This window comes from Anabas testudineus, chromosome 4 (genome assembly GCF_900324465.2).
Source record: "Anabas testudineus chromosome 4, fAnaTes1.2, whole genome shotgun sequence".
Classification (NCBI taxonomy): domain Eukaryota; kingdom Metazoa; phylum Chordata; class Actinopteri; order Anabantiformes; family Anabantidae; genus Anabas; species Anabas testudineus.
In genome coordinates this window covers 22,892,178-22,911,514 of record NC_046613.1, presented here as the reverse complement: position 1 = coordinate 22,911,514, position 19,337 = coordinate 22,892,178, and the positions used below count along the sequence as shown (strand labels likewise).

The following is a 19,337-nucleotide window of genomic DNA, read 5'->3' as shown; positions in this document are numbered from 1 at the left end:
TTGGGTGATTTTGATACTTAGAAAACATATTAAAAGTTTTACAGCTCCCTTTCTAACAACTGTCTATGAGAAAAATGCATGCGACTCTACATTACAAGTGTAGCCACTACACCAAAAGCTGCCTCACACACCAGCCTGTAGCTGCAGGCCTGCACTTAATGAATGGTATGACCAGCACAACACCGTAAACACATCCAGCATGAAGATTTGTCTTTTACAAGATAGAAGCCCAGTTCTAAAAAATAAAATAAAAGGGCACTCACTTTTTTCTTCTTCCTCAAGGTAACCTTCACGCCATCTACAGACACTACGATGTTGACTTTCTTCTTCTTGATGTTCTTCACCTTGAACTCATACTGCAAAGAAAAGACAGAAGACAGGCTTGTATTAAAGTTTTTGGTGGATTAAGGTAGACAGTGACACTGCTACATCCTAGCAAATATTTGTCAGGACATGTGAGTGAGTCGGTGTGAATAGAGATTGAAGAACTACGAGGCAGAATGACAACCTAATTAAAAGAAATCTTCATCTTCATCTTTATACTGTATGATTTAAAAAGACTTAAATGAATAAAAACTACAATATCCATCTTAAAATATAGTTATAGTCATAAAAATATGACTAATTTTTACAGCAGCATATTATCAAGGACCTTAAAAAGTTAAAGTTACACACATCGATTTATGCCACATAAAATCAAATGTGTGTTCACTCATTTTTACTAATGCAAACCTATAAAACTTGCTTTGTATTGTGTGTAAATGTCTTAGCAAGCATGATGAAAGAGGTTTTGATACTTGACAAAAGTATAGAAGAAATACCGAGGTTTAGTATTCAGCTCTGAACAGACTGGAAACATCATTTAAAGGTTGCTAGAGAAACTGAATGACCATCTACTTCTTTGAGCAATGTTCTGTACTTGTACTTACTAAGTGCTTAAGGGAAGTGATTTTGTTCCCAAAAGTACAAAAATGTGACATTCAAGTGCAGTGTGTAAATTGTGTTAAAAAAACACCTAACAAATATAAAATTACACTTTGCATCCTTAAAGCTATAGACCAGGCATATCAGTCTCCATTTCAATGTTTCACACTAATGAACACATTTGTCACAGAAAATGACAAACAGCCCTGGCGAATGAACATAGCATGGTCAACAGACCTCTGTCACAGTCAATTTCAACACCATCGATCAGCCTGAGACAGCTTCCATCACCTCCGCTGCCTCTAATGGAGCCATGAGCAGTGCCAAACAGCAGCACTGCAGCCAGAATCGTTTGCATATCAGATACAGAGAAGAAAAAAACACAGTGGATTAAGTGGTTTTTATATTTTAGCAGGACTCGTGCGCTTATATTCAAGTCCAAGGAACTGAATGCCCCTCTTTCCCACAATGCTGAATAATCCTCTGCATGGTATTCTGAATTGATCAGCACAAAACCATCACATTTAAATATCATTCAAGTAATCTGTCGCTTAGATTTTGTGGAAACGCAAAAGCGTTATGAGCCACAAGCCACAAATTTTAGTATGATATTGATACTAATGAACCTAAATAAAACCTGCTCACTGTGCGGAAGTAAGAAATCAAAACATCCCAGTCCACATAAAGATAAAGATAACAAAACAATGGCTCACTCACTTCACCCAGTGCCACCCAATGTGTTTTCTCTTTAATGAAGACTATCAAACTCTTACAAGTGGCCCATATACTGTCATTCAGTGTTGCTGCAGAAGCACCTTAAAAAGATCTGCAGTGTTGTAGACTGCTACCATAAGGGAAATGTCCCTGTTTGCATTTAATCATGTCTAAATCAGATTTGAATGGAGATGCTTCATGTTTTGTCAGCTGCTTCCTGGCTCTTTCTGCCAATCAATCTGTCAATATTTCTGCTACTGTGGCTGTCTGTCCTCTGTTCTTTAAAGTGTCACCCTGGCCTTATATTGATTTGGTTTTATTCTAATTAGCTTTACCTGTCAAAAAAGTCAAGTGTACAAAAATCATTCAACTAGTTAATCAAATAGAATCATTTCAGGTCCACTTATGTTTGCATTTTAAAGTGATATCAGAAGCCGTTTACCAAACACACATAGAGCATCTCTAAGGACAATTTTAGTAAATGTATTATCATCAAACCTCAACATCTGTGTCCAGCTTTTCAGCATTCAAAAGTTGCAGTAGCTGTTAGCGGTGTCCTTGTTTCATATCTGGATTTAGAGTAAAATAAGAACTAGAACATCTCATATGTCTCTGCCTGAATGCTGACAAAGTGACTATATAAGTATGAATGGCTGCAGTATAATGGAAGATGACAGAATGCAGAACTCAGGGCCTCGTCAGCATCACTCCCTGCAAAAGCAAGCCGAAGAGCTTTAACAAATCTGGCCTGGATCTTAATCAGCTCCTCAACCCTGGGTTACAAACTGGTGCTGACTGTAACACAACAGTCCTGGCTGTCTGGGCATCTGTTTGTTTAAGAGGCAAAAAGTTTGTGATTGCTTTTCTGAGTTTGCAGGGAGGACAGAACAGAGCGAACTTCACTAAACCATAATGTGCTAATCGATTAGTGACCAGCCAACAGGCAGCAGGTTCATTCATCTCTAATGGAAGGAACTGCATCTTTTCTCAGTTTCCTCATTATTAACTCAACAAATGAACCGTCAGTGAGGAAAATGTTAAGCAACTGCAGCAGAAATGATAATGATTTGTTTTACAAGTACTTTGTTTCCACATCCAATTACAGTTTGGACACTGTCAAAAGCAGGTTTCTCTCTGAAGATGTTGATTCTATATAGATTCCAGCAATGAATCACTAGATTTATAAATGGAAAGTAAATCAGAAAGCGGTGTCTGGGGTAGATAGAAGGCCTATAAAGCACAAGACTGACAAACTGCAGACTAAAAGTTTGAGTTGTGTCCTGTTTCAGGGTGAACAGGGCAACAAAAGCACTTTGTTTAGAAGAGAAAGACTTCATACAGGTTTCATTTAATAAAAAAAAGTTGTGCGTGAAGCGACAGTTACATCTTTCTTTATTAAGCACACCTCACCATCTTTCCTTGACCTTAAACAACCTAACTTGATTCCAATCACAAAAACATTTGATGGCACTGTAGTCATAAAACTGAATGCTGTACTGCAAAATTGGACATTTAGGCAGGAAAGAAAACAGGACGCAGTAGAACTGATTTTTTTGGCTGAGAAAAATATTTTCTTTTTTATTGATCTGTTCTATTGAACACAAGCCAGTGTAAACAGTGTAAACCTTTCCACATGTTTTAAGAGATAGGAAATACATTTAATATTTAAGGATACACCAAATTAGAGAGTAGAAAAAGCCTTCCTTTACTGCAGATGGGGAAACTGTAACAAACCAGCCAGAAATGGGCTAACAAGCTCAATTGGCATTCATCTGGTAAGAAACCCTGAATGTAATTAATGCTTTATTTACTTACAATTAAAATTTCCCATGTTATCATTCCCAGTACAATCTATAGAAGACAATGTGTTGCTGCACATGTTTTCTTTTACCTGCAGAACTGTACAACCTGTAGAACTTAAACACTCCATCTCTTAGAATATATTTTATGTCTCAAATTGCACAAATGTTTATGTGTCAGAGTTTTATTTCTGGTTTTATGGCCACGTTGTAATATGCTGTAATGCTGACTGTGCTCCACATGCAAGATTTAAACGGTGTGCCGGGTGAATTGCATGATTGACCTCCACTGAGATGATTACAACAGCAATTTACCAGATTTCATGCAGGGTTTGACTGGCTAAGTATATGCAGTATAATATGACAGAAAGCACTTATGTCTAATAAGCCTGTCTACTTTCTGATACGACCTCATTGAATCAACCACCACACAGTTCTCCCTGGTGCTTTTCAGTTTCCACTGAAGGACAATATGATTCTCTGCTGCATCTACTTTTGTTATGTAAGAATACTGTTTAAATATATGTAATTAAAACACGTGTACCATAGAAACTGCAGCAAATGAGGAATCACACAGGTATTTATTTCACATAACTGCCAATTTATGAAGTCCAACTTTACCCAAAATGCAGCACCTCGACAGCCGACGAGCCGGTGTGGGTGTTCTAATGAGCACAGATAACAGCTTTAGGTCATTTAAGATAACCCCTAATGTCTCTGCTGGATAGGCCTCCATAATTTGCACATAAAATTATATTAAAAATCATTATTTTGACTGAAGTGAACTCAATTTTTGACACAGTAGCGTGGATAAGGAAACAATAATAAAAATGCTGAGCTGCTTATTTGTCTGGAGGCTTCAGCACAATAAAATAAATACAACTAAAAGTGCCTTATGTTTTACACAACTCTGAAGCTGTGGTTGGTCATCATTCTTTTATTTTAACACACAACAAAAAAAAAGCTGAGCAGACATGAACTCAGGAGAAACGATGTGAACTTTTTTTGATGAGTCAATATTTTGCCAAGCAATATGCAGTGTAACTGGACGTGTGTGTGTCTGCCCTACTGCCAGCTATTGTTCAGGATCAACTATGATCCATTCAGAACAGACTTGTATGTTTTACTACAAGCTTCTAGCGTTTTTATTCAGGACCCAGTGAAGTAGTATTACTACTTTAACATGACCTATTATTGTTTGTTAAAATGTTATTTACATTTACTTATTTGGCAGAGGTTTTTATCCAAAGCGACCCACAGGTGAGGTACAAAGTAAAATATCTAAGCCAAAAAGAGAAGTATTATAAAGTAATGTGCTCTAGAAAGAGCTGCTTCAGTTAGAAGGTTTAAAGTGCAGAGAAAGATTTAAGTGCAGAGAAAGGTTTGGAAGAGTTCTCTTTTCAGCAAGTTCTTGAAAATTGATGGGAGTCTTGTGTAGTGATGAAACGCTAAACCGTGGTCAAATTCAAGATGTTTAACCATTTCAGCATAGACTCTTCATTAAAACTGCGGCTGATAACTGTAGTTACGGAAGAGTAAAATACCATATCTGCTGGATGCAGACTCTGTCCAGTACATCTCTACAAACCCTTCTCAAAATACAACTCGTCACACAAATACACATAGAGCAACACGACTTCATAAATTATTAGGTTTATGTTGGTGCCAAATTAATATGTAAGGAAGATAATGATGACTTTCATTTACACCAATAATAGGACATCCCAGGTTCTATTGTGGCTACTGTGAGTTAAAGTAAACAGAATGTGCTTATGTTCTTCTACATGGCAAAATATTAGCATGCATTTAAACAAACATAAATGAAATGAAAACTTAAGCCAAAGAATAGGCTCATCCATCATGCATGTCTAACTTTACCAGCCACCATTTCCTGATAAACGGGTCGTTGTTTCCTAAAGGTCCTCTGCTCCTGTTTCCAGTATAATCCATCATTTTGGCGACAAAGATGCCAACAAACACTGACACAATAGCATCCTCAGCCAGCAGTGCCATTTTCACTCACAAAAGTATCAACTGGGAGCCAGTAGCGCACAATAAAAGCCGGGATTTCTGTTGATGACTGCAATTCATCGCAGAAGGCTCACAGTGCTGGTAGTGAAATAAAAGATTCAAATAGACATGCAGACACACTCATACAGTACACCACTGAGGTCAGCTAACGGGAGTCAGAATGAGAGTTCAATGTGAGCGTTTTCTGAGCCGGGGGAGTCAGCTCTGCTGTTAATCAAGCTATTTAAGCTCATTCAAGCTTCAAGCTCATTGATAAAGATGTGTGAGGTGATTATAGTGCTGTTGTCCAACATCTTGTCCATCTTTTATACGAGTCTTTACTGGCGTGGTGTGCAGCCTCGCTCAGTCAGTCAGACCTCCTCTTCACATAAACACAGCCACGAAAACTCCACTATTTCAAATCAGTGCCTTTTGAGTTGTGAGGTTTTTCCCTGGCCAGTCATGAGCACAGATCCATCTCAATGACATGTCTACTCTAGAGAGAGGAGCGGGATAAAGAGGCCAGTAAACAATGATAGAGAGAGGAGACAAAGGGAACAAAAAAGAAGAGGATATGGGGAGGGAGAAGCACTGATACACTGATACTATGAAGTTTAATTAACAGCTCAGATCATTAGGCTCATAATTACACAAAGACGAGGTTCCTTAAATTTTCTACTGTTGTGCCGTCATTAGGTGCTTGATGAACTGAAAATTGTGGTTTTAACCTTCATAGAGCACCTGAAGTTTCTGCTCCTACTGTTATTACTGTTTTTACAGCAGCTTGGTTGGTTTTATTTTTCTTTTCTCAACAATTTAAATTAAATGATAAATGGTGAAGTCTATTTAATTTCAGTTTTAAGGTCTGTGGTGTCCTGATAGTTAGCTGTATCATTTTAAACTCAACACGAAATCTATATCATCAAGCACTTCGTAGATGATGATCTGTGACCAACAAAACAAACTCTCTCTAAACTTTATTTTGTGATAGTTTCACCGTTTCTACATTTATCAACATCAATGTGAACAGATACTGCAGCAAACACAGCCAATCACCAACTACAACACCTACAGTATGAGGGAAATCGTCCTTGAACATCTCCCAGCTTTAAAATCACTTGTTGTTTGTGAATGCACAACTTTATATTCCAGAGGTGAGCAAAGATCAATGGCCCAACCAAGTAACTTGGTGGTTGTCGTTTATTTTTTTGTATTTATATTATATCTACTTTTTGTACCACTGTAGCATATTAATTAACTAGTAGATAAAATTTTAAACCTTTCAGTCATCTGTTAAGGTTTAAGAGTCATCTCCTGTCTCCAATCAGTCAGCTTTGGGCATACAAAAAAAAAAAGTTTAAATGGTCAGTTAATAGAAACTGTGAGTGAGAGCATTGTACAACAACAGAATCCAAGTGGCTGGTAGTCAGTTTACTGGAATGACTGCACACTTGGACCAATCATTGTGACCTAAATTTAGCCAGAGAGAGGAAGCAGACAACATCTCTACCCTTCCTCCGAGGAAAAGCCAGAGGGACTGCCAAGTGAAGAACACCTACGATGTGAGCTGTTAAGACAGCAAGCCAGGCCTACACAGCTTTAATACTGTATAAAAGGCTCACATTCACGCTCTCATACTGTAGGTGTTGTAGTTGCCGAATGCCTGTATTTGCTGCAGTGTCTGTTCACATTGATGTTGATAAATGTGGAAATAAACTAGAATACCGCCGCAGTGAGTAGTGGCCCCTTAAATGGGCAGTCTAAAAGGGGCTAAGACTAAGAATTGTTCATATTTGACATGTTGAAAACTGTATTTTCATTTTTTTATATAAAACATGACTCAAACTGACTCCAACTCTGAAGCTAATGTTTTCCCAAAAACATTTTTTCTTGGCTGATATTTCTATTGTCTGGTAGTAAAGAGGTGTTTAATTGAGGCAACCAGCACAACCGGCTCATTTATTGATTTCCTCTTTGTAATTACACCTTTTGCCAAGTTGAAAAAGCAGCTGCAAAACAATGTTCATTCACGACAACAGCTGAAACCTTCTGTCACTGCCACTGCAGCCTACCTTGGCCATTTGACTGCCATCATGTTTACGCTGAAAACAACATGAAAAGTGGCAACCACCTGCTGCCTGAAGCGTCACAATTAAAGGTGACTCCTCTGAACTGTTGTCAGAGGCACATACGGTAATGATCTCTCAGGGCCCCTAACTAACTTTTCCCACTAGTGCCACTACTGCTCTTACTGAAATTTTTAGGAACACAAGCACAATAATTAGGCACACCACTTGATTTGACATGCAACACAACACAGTCCTTTATTTTACTGAGTGTATTAATGATGTTTTGGTAAGAAATTGTCAATTTGCAGCGATAACAAAGTGAAGTAAAAACTAAATCATACTTTTATTCCTGCAAACATAAGGTGCGTACATTAATGGCATTAGATCAAGCTACCCAACAGGATGTTCCACAGCCTGACCTTGTAATTTACATACCATGTGCTAATGAATGCTGTATTTCATCAAAGGCAATCAAAATATTTTCCACCTAGTGGGTTACAAGGAGCAATCCTAACACAGCCTGTGTGGCTGTATAAAGATTCACTGTCATTTCAGCATCTTCTGCCGGCTAATTAGTAGATTCCTTTTCAATGCTGCTGCCACAGGTGCTACTGCTCATTGTGCTTTACAAGTGTTTCATGTTTAAAGTTTGAGGTCGAGTCTGCAAATGTAGTTTTCTCTGCATATATTGAGGCGTACAGAAAGCAGTACATACAGTGCAAATGTACATGGTATTCCTTTCTAAAACTGAGCGAATCATGCCTGACTGTCTTCCATCAACAACTGCTCACCTGCTGATTCCTTGTTTAACTGCACCCTCTTCAAAAACTGGTCGCTGTCTGGGGCCTAACCCATCCAATAGAATGTTCACATAGTAAAGCAGTTTATTATCAGATGCTTTGGCATTTTCATTATCTACTCAGCATGGCTCAATAGTTACCTCTATCTAGAGTTGTCAAAAAGAATAACATTTCCTAATAGGACAATATGGAACTCAGTAGTCATGGCTGCCTGTGATTTTACAAATCTCCGATTGTGTACCATCATTCCCACGGCCATACTTTGAGAGCATGAAACCCAATATTTTTTCTCTCCTTTACACTCTTGTTCGAACACTGAATCCCCCCTCTCTTACATTTTTTCTCCACATCATCCCCTACCTCTCCCACCTTCCCTTTTCTCCACAGACCAGTGGCTGATTCAATCTCAGGCAATGTTGTTTATGAAAAGGCATTTCATTTTACAAAACCATTTGTGTTTAAGATGCTACAGGCTCCATCACGTTTCATCAATCAAAGCGACGCAGCAAGGTCTTTGAATCAAAGCCAAAATTTCCAATTCAATATACAGTGGCAAGAAAAAGTATAATCCATCATGGTTCACATACTTTTTCTTGCCACTGTATGTTGGTATATAGAACATCACACACAAAAGCACAAATACCCTTGTACATTTAGCATTTAATAAGATAATACTTTTTAAAACACCTCAGAAAATCATATTACACTGATGTAAAGAAGTTGTGTCCTTCTGTACAATCAGCTAGTCTGGAGGTTTTTATTGTATGTAATGATTTTCTATTACTATTGACTATTTTGATAGTCTAATAATCTATCAATTATTAAAATGACTGACAATTCAGATTATGAATAGCATAGTTACTCTACTGCCTATGTATCAGGATGTAATAGACCTGATTTTGGCAGTGACAACCGTTTTTAGGGAAGCTAACACCACATTTTTTAGAACAGGTGATGTGACAATATCATAACTGCTGCACCATATGTAGCACATTACTATAGTTGCCTAGACGACATGTCATTTCAGATCAATTTAATTTTAGCTCCTCTGGAACATCTCAATGCTTAATGCTGAGACTTAACGTTAATTCTTTACCAAACAAGATCCTGCGAACGTGAAAGAGCTTTACAATTAGCCTCTGATGATGACCAGAGTTTTCAGATGTGTTTTATATACATGATTAACCTCAATCACACATTCCAAATAGTGGTCTATAACTGACGAAACAGCGCCCCCATCTCAAGAGTAATGTTAATATATGAATGTCTATATACTTTTGGCCATACTGCAAATCACAAAAAAAAAAAAAAAGGTTTCATTGCCTTTGTGGACATAATGCAAACAACTACCAGAGATGAGTGGGAACTATTGCAGTACGCTCCTTAGAGACAATTCAGCAAGGCTGACAGTGGGAGTTAAGAGCAGTGAGCTGTCAGTTTCTCTATTCTGCATTAACACCTGTTCTCTGGGTTAATGAGTACATTTTGTGGCAAAAAGATGCATAAAGACTTGCAAACCACCTTCTTGTTGCGAAGTAGAGAAGCTAGTTGGTCCCACGCTTGTCCCACATCTATTCAACAAGACATTTCAACATCTGGACTGTCTCCAGTGTGAAAAAATTACCTTCTGAACAGAAGTCACCAGGGTTGATAAATGAGACTATCCCAGACTGTTGGCACAGTGTCTCATTGCATCCAATAGGAAACTCTGGAAATCTATTTGTCTGTCGACTGCCACAGCGTTAATGCATAGTTAAACACTTTCTGCTCCGACACTTTGTCACTGTCTGTCCATCTTGTCCCCTAGTTTCCAAGTTTTGTGCCTTCTGTCTGATAGATGTCTCTTCTTCCTCGCCATCTGTTCCCACTGAGGTCGTAAATCTGGATGGATTTGTACACAGAGGTAGATCGTCTTCCAAGACAAAAGATGCTTATCGTGCTATGTAAAGAATCAGAGGTATCACTCTCTTATTCTCTTGAGTGGGGGAGATCCCTGTGAGCCCGATCAATACCATCTGACTTACTGTCTAAAGCTTACAACATTTATTGTATAATGGTGGATTCCAGAGGATTGATGTACTATCAGGAGTAAGTAGGTAAAGTAAGTCACAAAGGTCATCTAAGGACATTTTAACCAAACTTTCAATCGTACTTTCTTATCCACTTCAACCATTTCAGTTCAGTTTCAGTTTACCTACAGTCACAAGAGCAGGAGGAGATGAGTTACAGGGCTTTTCTTTGCCGTTACTGAACCACGTCGGAGGAGAAATCCCTCACTTCCCCAAAAGGACAGAGAGACAAACTCAATTTAGAGGCAGTTGGTGTATCGACAAATCACTTCCAGCACGCTTTCATTTTCAGGGCCCAGCAGCATAAAAGCTGAATCGGCTAATGGCCCTCATTGGTTAGAAAGATTACAGCTTGCTTTTGTTCATAATAGATTCTGTTTGAGGATGAACATGTCAAAGGAAAGTGGAACCACTGATTATGTCAAAATGAGACCATCGTATTTATTGTACTGCTCTTTATAGTGATGCAAACAACAGGGTAGGAATGTTGTTTATTTTACTTTAATTTTTAAAGAATTGTTCATTTTTTAAAGATTTAAATAGAGATCTGTAGGGATTGCAAGTAATATAAAATAAAGCAGAGGTTTATACTTAACCATGCACACATCAGAGCTATTAAATACTGAAACAGATGATCTTAAAATTTTATGTTGTGCCAACTCATCCATGTTTGAATTGCACATGAGAGCCAACACTGTAGAAGTCAGAGAATATTTGAATAAAAGTGAGCCTCTCTAAACTTTTCACTGTAGTGTAGCTGGGCTTTTTGTGCCTGTAACTCCACAGGCGCTGTAAAGCCAGCTCTCATTGAAGATGCAGAGTAACATTAAAGAAGCTGCTGCTGGCCCAGTATTTTGTTCCTATATGTGTGTAAGAACGGAGCTGCAGAACAGGAGCTGGACTGGACCAGCTATACTTATTTAACCAAATTTATATTTTGTCTTTATCCAGTTTTTAGATAGATATTTTATATTTCATGACCTCTTGTTTTTAAGAAATATTGTTTGCATTTTTTACTTTGTTGTTTCTTTAATAAAACTAAATATATAAAATATAAAATTAAACCAGTGCCACAAAATTCAAAAAAGACCATTAAGGCACAAATAACTTAAGCTTAAACAAGTTAACCTAAGCTTAACTTAAGCAGTTATACTTACAGTTGCAGAGTAAGATGCAGAGTAACATTACAGTACAGTTATTATTAACAACAAGAATTATATCTTATTGTGAGTATTTTGAATCATAAACCCCACATCAAATCATATTCACTGTAACTGGGGCAGTTAATTTTTGCAAATTTTGCAGTTAAGTTTTGTTTTTGTTACAATATAGTAGAGACAAATGTCAATTGGAAATGTGGAAGCTAAAGTTCTATTGCAGCAAAATAAATAATTTGGTTGCCAAACATCACACTCAAATCAGAACCTCAGAGGTTTTAATTAGAGGATGAGGTGGCACTTGAAGTCCCACATCAGTATCAATGCAACCTGTAGAGTTAAGCACAGCAGGATGAGAAGCATGAAAGTCCTGAAAGTAGGTTATAGAAACTCATCTTTCCTTCCTCCACTTGTTTGACTCATACACAGCGTGATATCAAGAGGGATGCAAAACAAAGCCTGTCTGCATTTCTTTCATTATCTGTGCTACTTCCATCTGTATTTATGTCAGATCTGAAATCAACAGTGTTTTCTTTTTTCCTTTTGTACTTTTGAGATGGACTAGTCTCAATAAAAACAAGGCTTTGACAGCAAATGTTTTTTTAAAAGTCTACAGGGTCTGTTTGGACCCAGAGATGACACTAAACTCCAACAGTAACTTCAAAAGGTTCTAAAAGCTTTTGCTTTATTGCACTCAGCTTGTAATTTCTATATGGCAAAACCCATGTATAAAACCAGACAGCTGTTTTAAATGAGATATAATAGTATGAATTAGGTCATATTATGGTAAAATGAGTGGCAGCGGAGTCAATTTCAAACAAGAACTGAGCCAAATGTATAGGAATACAGGGTGCAATCAAGTCTAATGGCAGTGATTTAAACTGTCTATTTATCTACAGCAACCTTTCTTTTGTAAAGAATGTCTGGTCCGATGAGAGACATGCTCATTAGCATGTCAAAGGCCGCCAGTCATACTCACAACTCCTAAGTGACACATGCCAAATGATGCTCTGTGTGTTCACAGACTCCAGTACCTTTAATGTTGGATGCCTGCTCTTCACCATTGACATTCAGTGTTTTTTTTTATTTTTTTATCTGCAGTGTGGTGGAGTGGTTCAATGCTTCACCCTGCAGCTAATAAAAGCATCAAGTCCTTTTATTTCTCAACTCTAATGGACTCAAGGAAATGTCTGTGGTCTGAATAAATCAGAAAGGCAGACAATATGAAAAAGAGCAAAAGAAAATGGAAATGGCAAAGAGAAATGAATGCAGATTGAGACCAGTCTTAAAAAACACATCTGCACTTTATTTTATTATTTGTTTGTATTTATGTCACAAAGTGTAACCTAAAAGATGTACTATCACTACTACCAAAGGTTTGTACACAGACATAATAAATAAATGTTTGTAAGAGACTTTTCTCATCAGCCAAAGTAATACCAAAATTTATTTTCTTTTTAAATGAATCTAATAAAATTCATGTGATATGTGATGCATGGATATGGCTTACAAGGATGGTTGAACACAACTTCCATAATTTAAAACAGATTAATGGATGTTATGTGGGTTTGCCCTGCACTACATCTTTGTTCACAGGTAACGACAAGTCCTGAACTGAACAACAGAAGAAAACAGAAGAGATCGTCTTCAGTCCTAAATAACCCCTGTGTGCATTTCTGGCACATTTATCATCTGGACAGAGTTTGTCTTGAAGTGCCTTAAAAGTAATTACAATTTAAAAACGAATATGTCTTTCCTTATTTCACGTGACTTGTTTACGGATTGGTTAGGTTTTGGCAATTAAAACTACTTAGTTATAGCTGTGAGGAGACACATAAATTAGGTTCTTAAATAGCACTCTGAAACACTTTGTGGTTCTAATAAAGTATTAATGACCACTATGACTTTCCTAATTCATTCATTACTTGCATTTTTAAACTTTAAATGTCCGAAGAGACATTAGTCATCTAATTTGGTGACATAAATGGTGTCTAAATGAAAGACTGAAATGGAAAAGAAAAGACTGATTATATTAAGTAGAAAACAACCAGTCTCCTCCCACAGAGGTTGTTCATGTTTAACAAAAAGACCAATGTTGTCATCTTCCTGGTGAGGAAAGTCTTCAGGAAAACTGACAGAATCCATCGGGGCTTGTTAGTTCAAACAGTCATTACATCCTGTGTGAACGCTGACAGGGGAAAGTTATATACATTCCCTGCTACAGACATTCCTATCAGTGGAAAACTCAACAAGGAACTCACAACTAGACCATTTTCACAACTCGTGAATACAGGAATGTAAAACCCCAAGCACTTGACAGATCTTTGTAAGACTCCACACAGCAGCAATAACCTCCTCACATTACTGCACATGTAGAGATGCACAATCACAAACAGGAGGTGAAAAAACAAAACCACACAACCAATTACAGGACAGAACCTCAGCTGTTGACAAGGTGGTCTTGGCTGGAATCGAGTTACAGCGTGGGCCGAGCAGTTACTGGCTGACAGTCATGATATAGCCCTTCAGAAGACACAGTAAAGCATTATCCACTGTTCCAGATATAATTGGCAGTTTAATGAAGTAGCTTGCTCATAATGCATCTGACAGACCCTACAGGCGAACATCCTGTTTATATCAAATACACATCAAATACACCTCAGGGAGAAATATTAGTTTCAGAGGGGACTGGAAACAGTGCCATTAGCAGAGTACACACTTAATAAATCACCCGTTGTGGCTCATGTAAGAGGTGTCATGTACTTTCACTATTATATTATTAACAGTGGTAAGCTGTGCTTTACAAGGGCAATTAGCATTGGATTAGGGGAGTGTCTGCTTTAGAGGGAAGAGCCAGTTCCTCGTTTTGCTGACAAAGAGAGAAATGTACATGACAATAACAGGACTTACAAAGAAACTATTAGCTGGGATTATCAACAGTAGCAACTACCAACTACCAAGTTCCAGGAGCTAAATCCATGACAGCTTAATGAGAATATCATACACTTAAATTGTCCAGTGAGTCTTAAAGTATTCAAAACACACAGCTAAAGTCATGACCTTCCTACTTCCTATAACTTGGAATGGCACAGGAAAAATATCAGACTCACATTAGGAAAAAGCCATGAGGCAGCAGATTCCAGTAATTGGTCCTCTTACCGGTGCTTTGGAGAATCATCCGAGTTGGGCGAGTCAAAAAATGTTCTGCGACTTGAAGTCAGGGGAGTGGCAGAGCCACTAAAACACCTTTATTTTCTTTCATTCTTTAATAAACTCATTGGGTTTATTGATTCCCTCTTACCCACTAAAGAAGCAGGGAGAAAGTGAAAGCAGAAAGCTCACAGCAACAGAGAGCCTGATCAGTCATTACAGATACTCAGTTTGCAGCGGCTTTTAAATATATTTAAATAGCTCTCCTTAGAGATTCACAAAACACACCAGATGCAGCATCACTATGATGATCAGCTACACCGAAGGAGCAATATTAGCAGCGGTAAATGAAGAACCCATTACCAAAAGCAAGTAAAGTCAAGTTGATGTGGTAGAAAAACACTTTATTATTGTGGCTAACAAATCTCCTATCCTAATGATTATTGCTGATATTTTTCTAATTTATTCAGCAAAATAATGCAAACATGTTTAGTGTAGACCATTGTCTCACTCTTCCCTTCCCTCCTGGCTTGTTCATGAGGAAAGGAAAATAGAGCAGAATCATCTATTGTTTGTTCTGGCAAAGACCAGTTGCTCATTATTGGCCATTAGGGTGGTCTGGATGTGGCACTGCCTGTTATTTACCTCCAGACCACAGTCAGAAAATGTTAAAATGCCTGTTATGTAACTGCCTATCATTGTTCCTCAGCCCCTAGTATGTCTTACAGCTTTGCGGTATCATCTGCTGTGATTCAGCTGCAGTGCTGTTACTTACTGGGAAGAGTAAGGCACCACTGGTTCCAGGGCTCAGAGTTTCACTCCCACTGGGGCCATTTTCACTACGACTGTTATTCAATCAGGCTAATGTAGGGCACTTTGGTTGAGAGCCTTCACCAAGTAGTTATACATCCAGCAAGCAGACGAAAACATGAACACCCCTCCACTTCCAGACTTTCCGCTCTTAAAAACGTCTTTCTCTGTGTCTTTTCCATCATGCACAGCAAATAAGGAAAGCAGTAGCTGGCCACAGGGGTCAGTACTACTACTTTAACTATAAGGGCTCATGTTAAAAGCCATATACTGTAGTGATGTGAGCATCAGATTGATGACCACAGCATTCCTGCTCCCTGCAGATATAAGGAAATGGTCTTTTTATCGTCTTGGATTGACTCTGCTGCCACGAGCTCACAAGGAAACACACACACGTTAAAAAACTCTGGTACATTTACACAAAATCATAGAAGCTTGCAGGCATGTACAGCACACATACTTCCACGAATAACAGGGATTTTCTAAGACAAATGTCACTGCTCACAGAAAGGACAAAGCACACGCACACACGCACACACACACACACGCGCGCGCGCGCACACACACACACACACACACACACACACACACACACACACACACACACACACACACACACACACACACACACACACACACACACACACACACACACACACACACACACACACACACACACATCAAATGAAAGCCCACTCCAGGATGCACTTTTCGCAGTAGCTGTTCTATTCTGTTCCATTAGGATTATTTTAAAAAAAGAAAAGCCTAGAACAAGGAAGCAACCCTTACAGAGCCAAAAGGGATTTTGATATCAGTTGCACACATACAATGTACCTACTCTGTGTATCCTCTATTACTAATATTCAAGGCATTTGAGGCAATAGAGGTCTTCTGTTCTCCTCCATTATCTCATAATATAGCTGTTAGAACAAACACCAACAACCTGTACTTGCCTTTATATACAGAGCAAGTCAGAAGGACCTGTGTGATTACAGGAGCTGTGTAGAGGTATGGCCAGAGGCTTCATGTTTGAGAATCGTATCTGGTGTACCACTGGTTTCCCAGCAGGGAGGCAAGAGAGGAGTGCAAGCTTGATGGTATAAATGCAAAGTGAGACCCTGTTAAGCTCTTATGTAAAAAAAAAAAAACTAAATTAGACAGACTCTAAATTAGGACAACCATTACTCACTAATTCACTATGAATTAGTCTGTTTCATAACTCTGGGGTCTGCCATTAACATCCTACAAAGGAAGACATTCAGTTTACAATTATATAAAACACAGAAGCTAGAACTAGGTTTGAAATTTTGGCTTTATGGTCTTTAAAAAGATCTGACTTATTTTCTTTTCACCAACCAACTGATTAGTTGACAAATTGTTTAAGTACTTTTTATGTTACAAATGGACCAGATCACTATGTGTAATGTAAAAGGGTTAGAGAAAATAAACATTTACCTGCTGAAGGCCCACACATTTCCCTCACAAGTTGCAGGGGGGAGCTAAATGAAGTGCCTGAAGCTAAATACTACAGCAGGAATAAGTCCAAATACCCGGGAACAAGTTAGCATTTTACCACTTTCACTTTCCTTGTCTAGAAGTCAATGGATTAAATGCCTAAAATAAGATCTGTGGTTAAAAGAAGGTCAAGACATTTTCACAATTCACTCTACATAGAATCTGCAAGTAAACAGCCTTACATATCTTAAAAAGCAGTTGTTAATAAGTGGCTAAATAAGATTATATGAACAAGAATTATAAATATAAAATAAATAATTTGCTGGACATGATCGATGGACACAGTTAACCCTACATCAGGTCACGCAATAAAGAAGGCCACAAACACCAAATTACACTTTGAAAGACTATTGGTGGTGACACTGAAGCCATGCAACATCATTTTAGTTTGTTTACAGCTTAACAATAATGTTTTACTGCCAATCCAACAATCCAAAACCAACAGGAAAAATCCAATTGATTTTGTTGAGGAAACCAGGGTTTAGGTCATGGTTGGTCAACCAAAAAGTGTCATCCCAACGGCACTCTATTGACGTTGCTTTTAGTGACAAAAAAGGGAACAACATGACATTTGTAAACATGCCAGAAACATGACTCCAAATGAATGATAATGTCGCTCCATCTCTGCACAAAGTGTGAACTGCACGGTAACAAGTTTGCCATACTAAATCTTTAAACACGATGATGTGTTTGTGTCTTGATTTCGAGTGGCCAGAAAAATCAATTCATGCTAATTTAGCATTTTTCCAGATGTCTATACTACTACATCTTAGTCGCTGTTATCCCTACTTAGAGAAGCAGGCAATAAAGATGATTACATTTGATATGAAAAATTGGCTTATTGTCAAAGCTATGTAGTATATGCAGTGATGAATGTTCAGAGCTCTACATTGGAGAAACAAAGAGAAGGAGGAACAACACCTTAAACCAGATACAGCATGACAAGCCTCCTGTCCTAATGTCAAGGACAAAGGATGCTCATTTGAGGACAATGATGTATACATTTTGAACAGAGAAGCTAGATGGTATGAGACTTAAGTGACAAAAGCCCTATGTATTTAAATGAAAAATTTCTTCCTGGGGTGCTTAAACACAATATCTCTCCATTTATGCTTCCCTTTCATTCATCTCATAGAAATCGAGACCACTTCACACATCCACCAGGAAGGTCATGTTAATTAATCACTCTTTACCTAACAGGTTCTTTTTGGGTCAAGTGAGAAATGAAGAAACCTTGGAGGATAAATTTGAGGTCCCCTTCCAACTTTTTCCAGACACAAAATTACTTGGATTAATAAAACATTAGAAGATGTCCAGTTGCTGTGAACATATTTTTGGATAATCCACCTGGATGACAGACTCTTCACCAACTTGAGCAGTTAAATTTGTGATTGCTAGTTGCAGCTCTAAGTGACTATGTGACTAAATGTGCATTGTGCAACTTCAAAACTCAATGCCCTGTGGGTACGTATTTAAGGGTGGAGATACAGCTCTGTATTTACCCTTAATTTGGTGAGAAATGATCGCTTTAAACATACTGAATGGACAGAGAGGAAGCATATTATGCTGATGGAGTGAATGGAAAAACTTTGGTAGATGTACCAGTAGTTTTCTATTGTTAAAAGCGGTCACCGTGGAATTTCACTAAAACCAACATGAAATCAAATGTAGTGGTGTGTGGCTCTGTGAGGACCAAGGTTATGACACAATTTACAGTGTGTCTTTATTAAACCTTCTCTGATTATTACCACAGCTGAACAGGCAGCGGCTGCCACATCAGTAAGTCATGTGTTTGGTGTATAGAGCCAGCCTGGGCTGCTCTCAACGTTCTTCTGCTTCTCTTTGCTGAGGTGCCAGTTTACCCAACTTCACTCCCTGAAGCTGAAACAAACATCAGAAGCCAAGCAAGCTGCCAATCACACTCGACCTTAGCTTCCTTCTGCTGCTTATTCAATGGTGTGCTGAGCATGCAAGAGTTCAGGAGGGCCCGCATCACAGCATCAACAACTGCCATTGTAAGATTGTGGCAAAATGTGCAAATGCTCAGTCTACAGAGACTTTTGCTTTTATTTTTTCCTGTGCAAACCTTCTGTCCAATTTTTACTTTAATCCTTCAAATGTGACCAAATGTGACCATTTTGTTTACTTGCCTAATGTAGGGTGTTATGTTTTGGCACAAAGGAGTCAATCAAGCGTGCTGAGAAAGAGATTGTACAAAACGTTTATTTAATTTCATGTAAATAAAAGTGTTGTTTGCAGGGCATTCAACCATTTGTGATCAAACAGGGCAGCTGGAGTCAAATTTGCATCCACAAGCCAG

The 19,337-nt window shown here is 38.2% G+C and overlaps 1 protein-coding gene across 2 annotated transcripts in view; it reads right to left on the bottom strand.

The window, feature by feature from the left end:
• Positions 1-19,337, bottom strand: part of LOC113152522 (carboxyl-terminal PDZ ligand of neuronal nitric oxide synthase protein-like) — a 146,784-nt gene that overhangs the window by 92,955 nt on the left and 34,492 nt on the right. For both annotated transcript variants that reach the window (XM_026345814.1, XM_026345815.1), the window contains exon 3: positions 264-356. In XM_026345814.1, coding sequence (XP_026201599.1) covers positions 264-356 — 93 coding nt within the window. The remainder of the gene's footprint in view (positions 1-263; positions 357-19,337) is intronic.